At 53.9% G+C, this 7,824-nt stretch overlaps 1 protein-coding gene and 1 long non-coding RNA gene across 4 annotated transcripts in view; one reads left to right on the forward strand and one right to left on the reverse strand.

Moving 5' to 3' along the window:
• LOC134475424 (uncharacterized) overlaps window positions 1–1,577 on the reverse strand; it is a 44,272-nt gene extending 42,695 nt beyond the window's left edge. For all 3 annotated transcript variants that reach the window (XR_010046530.1, XR_010046529.1, XR_010046528.1), the window contains exon 1: window positions 1,489–1,577. This is a non-coding gene — a long non-coding RNA (uncharacterized LOC134475424). The remainder of the gene's footprint in view (window positions 1–1,488) is intronic.
• Gata1 (GATA binding protein 1) lies at window positions 171–7,053 on the forward strand. Its single transcript, XM_063245803.1, has 6 exons — window positions 171–285; window positions 3,867–4,105; window positions 4,572–4,949; window positions 5,044–5,189; window positions 5,814–5,939; window positions 6,525–7,053. Exons 2-6 carry the CDS (start codon window positions 3,886–3,888, stop codon window positions 6,891–6,893), a joined length of 1,239 nt encoding a protein of 412 aa, XP_063101873.1. The 5' UTR covers window positions 171–285; window positions 3,867–3,885; the 3' UTR covers window positions 6,894–7,053.
• Window positions 7,054–7,824: the final 771 nt, after the last annotated feature.

Below are 7,824 nucleotides of genomic sequence, written 5' to 3' on the forward strand. Positions count from 1 at the left end.
CAAGTCAAGTAGGGTCTGATGTGAAAACCCACTGAGCGGGAAGGTAGGGTAGGTGAGGTCCCCAGTGCCCAGGAGGTGCCCCATGAGCAGGGAGCACACCCCCTCCCCTGACCTGCCCCACCCACTGAGGCACCAGCCACTCCCTGGAGAGGAGGGAGGAGGGAGAAGAGGGCGGGCAAGAGGGAGGGAGCCTCAAAGGCTGAGGCCAGCCGGGACACCCTTTGGGATCACACTGAACTCTCCACATCCCCAAGGTGGCCGAACCCTCTGCACCAACCCACCCAGGTCAGTCTCAGCCCCCCAGAAGTCCCCAGCAGGGCAAACCTTGGCCTGTGCCTGAACCTCACAGCTGCTCTGCAAGCCTGCTCTGGGCTCCCCTAACCCACTGCTTAAGTGTTGGCCACCCCTGAATCCCACCTCAACGCCTCAGACCCACTTGTCTCTCCGGTTCTACCGCAAAGCCCACCTCCTTCTGTCCTGACATCCACCTACTCCTACCAAGATACCTACGTCCCCCTGCTCTTTTAATTTTCTCCTCCTACCTTCCCATCTGCCTCCCCAAAACACCAGCTCTGGCCCCCAAAACATGCCCTCACCTCTAAAAATCCTATCTCACTCAAATTTGTTTCTGTTTTCCCAAGATTTTACTTCTGCTCCTCCAAGAATATTTCTGCTCCCAGACCCCTCATCTGCTCCACACTACCCTTGTGCCGGCCCCAAGTTCTCTCTCAGCCACCAAACCTGTCTCTGACCTGCTAAACCCTAAAGTTTATGCCCATCTGCCTCTCAAACCCTATATTTATTCCCTAAACCGTTTCTCTCTCCCAACTCCTCACCTGCTTGCCAGTATGTCTTTGTTTCTCCAAACACTAAGTCTGCTGCTCCCCCAAAATCTCTTCTGCTGCACAAGCCCTGCTGTCTGTCTTCCCCAAGCCCCAGCCGAGCCTTAAAACATATCTCTGCCCCCAAATCCTTCTGGTACCAAACTTTCTTACCCTGATTCTACCTTGCCTTTGCTTCTCAAATCCTTCTTGTGTACCCAAGACCCAACTCTAATTAGCTAGATTTTGGCCTGCCTGAGCTGCTGATTCCTCAACTCCGTGTCTGCTCTAAAAAATGCCGTGCACCCCTCCTTGCGTTTTCCTATGGCTCTCAGGATTCATGTCTAACCCCCAACTACATTTCTGTCAGCTTTTGCTCAGCCACAAACTACACTTCTGATTCCCCAACCTCCTCTCTCTTTTTCCCAACCTATTTCTGAAGCCAAAGTGTGTCTCTGAACTCCTATGCTTGCCCCCGCTCCTCAAAACCTGTTTGCTTCTCCCAAACTTTGTGGCTACACCCCAAAGCTTTCTCTCCTTCCTCAGCCGCATAGCTGACCTTCAGATGCCACCTCTAAGCCCCAAGCTCCATTTCTGCCCCCAGTCCCTCAGACTGCTCCTTTCGGTCCTATGAGACCCTCCCTTGAGGGATGGGCTAGGATGTTACCTGGGCTGAGGGGCTGGGCTGAGGGAAAGTTGAGGGCGCCAGGCTGCTGCCTGCCACCTCCGCAGCTGGGCAGGCAGCGCTTACTCTAGTGGGGCAGCTGATAAGAAGCTTTCATATCCCCCAGCCTCAGAGATAAACTTTATCTCTGTCCAGAGAGTGATAACTGGGGGTAGGGCTGGGCCACTGCCAGAGGGGTGGGCAGCCCCAGACCCACCAAAGTTTGGGGGGGCAGTGAGGCTAGAAGATTATGGTGGGCAAGGATGAGGGGATGACACCATAGTAATGATGGAGAGAGGAAGAGCAAGAGACATATAGTGAGACAGGGAAAGAGAACAGTGCTGGAGAGGAACCCAGACACACAGCAGAGAAAAAGAGAAAGCGCCGAAAGGGTTGGGTGTAGTGACCCATGCCTATAATCCCAGCCTCCTGAGAGGCTGAAGCAGGAAGATTGCAATTTAGCAAGGCCCTGCCTTATGAACATCTACTGTTTTCCCTTCTGGTTCTTCTGTCTTTCTGTAGCCCTCCATCTCTGAGTTTCCCCTGCATACATTTAGGTCCCTCCTGCTTTCCCCCTCTCCACTCATCTTTCAGTAGTTTAGTGTGAGGGCCCTGGGCTCAGTCCCAAGACACAGCAAGCAGAATTGTGGAGAGACAGCGACAAAAGATTCAAGATAGAGAAGAAAGTGATGGGAGATGAGGTGGAGGCCTGAAAGATAGAAAAGCAAGCTTTGTTCAAGGACAGACAGAGGGAATCCTGGGGTCAGCAGGGAGGTGGTCGGTCAAAGGCTGCCATTTCCAGCACAGCTACAGTCTGGGTCTACACATAGGGACAGTTTGAGGATGGCCTTCTACTCCATCTGCACACCACCCTGAGACAGAAATGGAGCAGGCAGGCCCAGGGCAAGTTTCGGACGCTTCATTCTCGGCCCAGGCAGTACATAGCCAGGTCTGCTCAGGGTCGTGGGAAGAATGAGAGGTGTGCAGGCAGGGTTGCAGGGCTCGAAGGGAAAAGTAGGGGGGATGCAATGGGAGGGCACATCAAAAGCAATGGCCAGAGAAAGATGTGTGAAGAGGGAGAAAGCAAGAGGGATCTAAATGTGCACAGGTAGAGCTTACAGAGGGAGAGGAAGGGGAGTCAAGGGGAGACACAGAAGGACAGAAAACTGGAGGGGAAACAGTAGACGTTCATAAAAACAAAGATGCAAAGGGCATAGGAAGATGGGGAGAAACAGGCAGGAAAAAGACCCAGGGAGACAGAGAGAGAGACAGAGAGAGACAGAGAGAGAGAGAGAGAGAGAGAGAGAGAGAGACCGAGGCCATCTCCCAGGTCTTAGTTCAGCCCCTATCACCACCTCCAATAGAGCAGACGGGGAAACTGAGGCCTGAGACTGATGAGACCAGGAGTCTTGGGAAACCAGAACTGTGGCAAGCCACCCAAGAACAGAGGGACCGCCTCCCACCCGTCACCCTCCTCAGAGGAAGCCAGTGGCCTTGGGGTGATTTCAAAAGTTGGGCGGGGATGGCAGAGATAAGCAGTGTTGAGGGGTGCAGGGAGGAACTAAGGGGGCCTACGTCTGCAGACCCAGGGAGGGAGAGGAGTGAAGCCGGAAACCATGGGGTTTCTGAGAAAGTCAGAGGGCAAGATGCAACAGATAGATGCGGAGTCCGGGAGCACAGAGGGCAGAGCCCAGGACTGGGAGGAGGGACCCAGGGCTTCAGGGAGCCCGGGCGTGCCGCGCATCCAGTCCCCACACAGACCCTTCTGGAGGAGGCAGAGGGCAAGGGGGGGACTCAGAAGAGGAAGTCGAGGAGGGGAGGAAGAGAGGGAGAGGAGGAGGAAAAGGAAAGGATGAGTAAAACGAAGAGGAAAAGCAGGAGGGGAAGAAGAAAGAAGGAAGAGGAGTGGAAGGGAAGCTGCGGAAAAGGGAAAAGGGACACAGTGAACTGGGAGACACAGCCAGAGAGAGAAGGAAGGGAGAGAGGAAGGGAAGAGGAGGGAGGAGGCAAAGAAGATGAGGTCGCAGAGAGGAGAAGAGAATGAAGAGTGGAGAAGGAGTTGGGAGGAAGGAAGATGGGAGAAAGGGGGAGAGAAAAGAAGAGAGAGGAGAAGGCATGGGGAGGAGGAAGAAAGGGAAAGGAGGACGAGGAGCGGAGAGCAGAGAGCGGAGCGAGCGGGGAAGAGCAGAGTGGTGAAGACGAGAGGGAGGGAGGAAGGGCAGGCAGTGAGAGAACCTGGAATAGGAGCTGCAGGTGTGAGAAGGGAGGAAGAAAAGGAGGGACAGGGAGACTGAGGGGCTCCCCGGAGGAGGGCAGAGGGACAGGAGGAAAGGGCAGGGGAGGAGGGCGTGTGTGTCTCAGGATCCTGCCTGTCCTCACAGGTTAACCCCCAGAGGCCCCATGGAGTTCTCTGGCCTGGGGACCCTGGGCACCTCAGAACCCCTACCCCAGTTTGTGGATCCTGCCCTGGTGTCCTCGACACCAGAGTCGGGGATCTTCTTTCCCTCTGGGCCTGAGAGCTTGGATGCAGCAGCCTCCTCCACGGCCCCCAGTACAGCCACTGCCGCAGCTGCCACGCTGGCCTACTACAGGGATGCTGAGGCCTACAGACACTCCCCAGGTAACTTTGCAGGCTGCATGCTGTTGGGGCCATGGAGCTCCTCAGCCAGGTTGAAATCGCACTAAGTGGTCATCTTGGAAGTGGGTGGAAGCTTCTCACACAGATGTGCTGACACCTTTCTCTAGTTATGTCCATACCTGGAAGCCAGACATGGTACATACCTGTACTCTCAGCACTCTGGGAGGCTGAGGCAGGAGGATTTCAAGTTCAAGTCCAGCTATGCAACTTAGCAAGACCCTATCTAAAAAAGCAAAAATTTTTAAAAAGCCCATTAGCCCATTCAGTTGGAAGCTCCGGACTGAGGAGTTGCCCATGGGCCAGCAGTTGTTTTGGCAACTTTTGGAAAGGCAGGAAATCTGGCCACGGTGTTGAGGCTCTTGGGCACCACTGCACCCTAAAAATGGAGTGATCTCAGACTGACCTCTCCTCTTCTTTCCCCCTTCCTTCCTTTTCCTGCCCCCAACAGTCTTTCAGGTATACCCGCTGCTCAACTGTGTGGAGGGGATCCCAGGGGGCTCACCCTATGCTGGCTGGACCTACAGCAAGACAGGGCTCTATCCTGCCACAACCGTGTGCCCCAGCCGTGAGGACTCCCCTCCCCAGGCCCCAGAAGACCCGGATGGCAAGAGCAGCACCAGCTTCCTGGAGACCCTGAAGACTGAGCGCCTGAGTCCAGACCTCCTCACCCTGGGGCCTGCACTGCCTTCATCACTCTCGGTCTCCAGCAGTGCTTATGGGAGCCCCGACTTTTCCAATCCCTTCTTTTCTCCCACGGGGAGCCCCCTCAATTCAACAGCCTATTCCTCCCCCAAGCTTCGTGGGAGCCTGCCCCTGCCCCCCTGTGGTGAGTGTCTTGAAAAGGAACAGGGAGATAAGGGGGGAGGGGCAAAATTAAACTGAGATGGGCTCCTTTTCCCCCCCACTCTTCACCTCTTCAGAGGCCAGGGAATGTGTGAACTGCGGAGCAACAGCCACTCCACTGTGGCGGAGGGACAGGACGGGTCACTACCTGTGCAATGCCTGTGGCCTCTATCACAAGATGAATGGGCAGAACAGGCCCCTCATCCGGCCCAAGAAGCGCCTGGTAAGACCACAGGCCTGCCTCGCTGGATGGGGGCCTCATGAGGCCCCATGGCAGGGGAACCTCATCCTTAGACATACCAGAAACTGCTGCCTGCCACCCTACCTAGAAAGCCCATGAGAGTCCTCTGTGGAAGCCCTGAGCTCATCTTCCATTGCACCAGGAACTGCTGCCCCTTTCCTAGATGGGAACCCAGTTCTGAGCAGGAACTTCATTCTCAAACTACTCTTATAGGCAGCAGACAAACCCTGCCCTGGGGCCCATCCCCCATGTGCTGACTTGGTTGAACTGGGGTGCTGCTTTAGGAGTTTTATTTATTGATTGATTCTGGCAATGCAGGGGATGGAACCCAAGGATTCACACATGCTAGGCAAGTACTATACTACTAAGCAGCACCCTCAACCCTGGGACTTTTTTAAAACTCCCCATGTGATTCTGATGTGTGGCTAAATTTGAGAACCATCAATATAGTCCTCCATAGAATACAAAATAAAAACCCTCTACCCTGGACAGGAACCCATGCTTTCAACCTGACCTCCACCTCTCAGGTCCTTCTGTCAGGCACTGAGCCCTGATCTCCACTTCTACTTCCCGAGAGCCCTGATCCCACACCCTGTCATCCCCCAGATTGTCAGCAAACGGGCAGGTACTCAGTGCACCAACTGCCAGACAACGACCACCACACTGTGGCGCAGAAATGCCAGTGGAGACCCCGTGTGCAATGCCTGTGGCCTCTATTACAAGCTACACCAGGTGACCTCTGCTTTCCTGTCCTCACACCACGCTCCCGCTCCCCGCTCCCCACCTCATTTAGCCCTGTTTCTTATCTGAACCTATTGTGTTCCTCTCTTCTGTCTTTTATCTCCCTCTCACTTTCCTTCCTGCCCTTTGCTTCCCAATCACTTGTCTTAGCCGCTTCTTTCCATCTTCCTTCTCTACTCCCTCCTCTGTCTCCCATCTCTTTCCTCTTTCCCACCTCCAGTTATCCCGTAACTTTTTTTTTTTTTTTTTGTCTTTTTTATTTTTATCAGTACCGGGGATCGAACTCACGACCGCCTGCTTGCAAGGCAGGTGCTTATGCCGCTGAGCTAATCCCCCAGCCCCAACTTCTACCTTTTACCCTAGGTCGTGGGTAGCTTCTGTCATCCTGGGGGGCTTCCAACCTCCCGCCCTCACCACCTCCAATTCCTAAGAGTGGTGACTGCATCAGCCTCTGGGACACATTCACCTAGTCCTTGAACTGAGTCCCTATTTTTAGAGAAGTGGGGTGGAAAAAAAGTGGCTCTGACAGACACAAATGGCTGGAGCTGGGAACAACCATGGCATCCCTTCTGGCAGGTGAACCGACCACTGACCATGAGGAAGGACGGTATTCAGACCCGGAACCGCAAGGCATCTGGAAAAGGGAAAAAAAAGCGTGGATCAAGCCTAGGAGGGGCAGTAGCAGAAGGACAACCTAGTGGCTTCATGGTGGTGGCAGGTGGCAGTGGTAGTGGGAATTGTGGGGAGGTGGCCTCAGGTTTGACACTGGGTGCCCCAGGTACTGCCCATCTCTACCAAGGCCTAGGCCCCATGGTGCTGTCTGGGCCTGTTAGCCACCTCATGCCTTTCCCAGGCCCCCTGCTGGGCTCACCCACTGGCTCCTTCTCCACAGGCCCGGTGCCTCCCACCACCAGTACCACTGTGGTGGCACCACTCAGTTCCTGAGGGCTAGAGCATGGCCTCAGCGGACAGGGGTGCTGTCTTCGTCCTCTTATAGCCATCAGTCTGTGCAACCCAACCCTCTGGGCCCCATACACCCCCTGGCCTGGACCTTCAAAGTTTTTGTAAAATAAAATAATAATAAAACTGAAGGTGTGGGTCTGCATGTGATTGAGTAAATGGCATTGTTATGTGGGGTGTGTGGCACTGGGTAGTTCTCTCATGACAGCAGTTGGCTACAGTGTACAACCAGGATGATGCTGGGTGAGGTAGCATGCGTGACCTTTCATGACTGAAGGTTGGTACATGTGAATGTAACCGTACATGTGAGACTATGCACAGCATGCAGTGGTTCCATACATCATGGTGAGATGACATGTGACCAGTTAACTGTGGAGACGAGGCAGCATGAGATGGTATGTGTGACACCAGGTGACTTGAGGACAGCATGTCTATGCAATAGTGATAAGGAAGAAGCATGTGGGTTGTAAGGGTGCAGTTGTGCATGACTCTGGGGCCTGTGAGGAAGTATGAGTCCACTGTGCACTGGGCACAGAATATGAGCCAGAAGTACGTGTGACATTGTGAAAATGCCTCAGAACAGCAATATTCCCCTGCTGGTCTTACATGGGTGGATGTGTATGCATGGACATAATGTGTGGCATGTGCCTTGCCAAGTGCCACCAAATGGCTGACAATGTTCCTTTATGGAGGTATCAACAGGCATAGTTTTTAGGGTGAAAGTTAGGGACTTTGTTTTCCAGAGAGAAGTATCGAACTGGGATTGGTGGCTTCCAAAGTGAGAAGACCAGTGCTGGAAGTTGAGGTGGTCACTTCCCCTTACTGTCAGTTGTCTCATTGACCTCATTCAAGCTCTGAGCTCCTCAGCCTGTATCCCTGTGGAAAATAGAAGAGATTTATGGGCAAGATCAGGACA

The sequence above is a fragment of the Cavia porcellus genome, unplaced genomic scaffold (genome assembly GCF_034190915.1).
Source record: "Cavia porcellus strain 051 isolate PalLab524CR breed Dunkin Hartley unplaced genomic scaffold, mCavPor4.1 scaffold_3, whole genome shotgun sequence".
In the NCBI taxonomy this organism is placed as follows: domain Eukaryota; kingdom Metazoa; phylum Chordata; class Mammalia; order Rodentia; family Caviidae; genus Cavia; species Cavia porcellus.

What these genes read in the sequence shown, in the direction of transcription:
- Gata1 (XM_063245803.1), top strand. Translation starts at nt 3,886, where the DNA reads ATGGAGTTCTCTGGCCTGGGGACCCTGGGCACCTCAGAACCCCTACCC. An exon ending in GGCCTACAGACACTCCCCAG is followed by an intron (nt 4,106 to 4,571) that starts GTAACTTTGCAG and finishes TGCCCCCAACAG; the next exon opens with TCTTTCAGGTATACCCGCTG. An exon ending in TCTATTACAAGCTACACCAG is followed by an intron (nt 5,940 to 6,524) that starts GTGACCTCTGCT and finishes CCCTTCTGGCAG; the next exon opens with GTGAACCGACCACTGACCAT.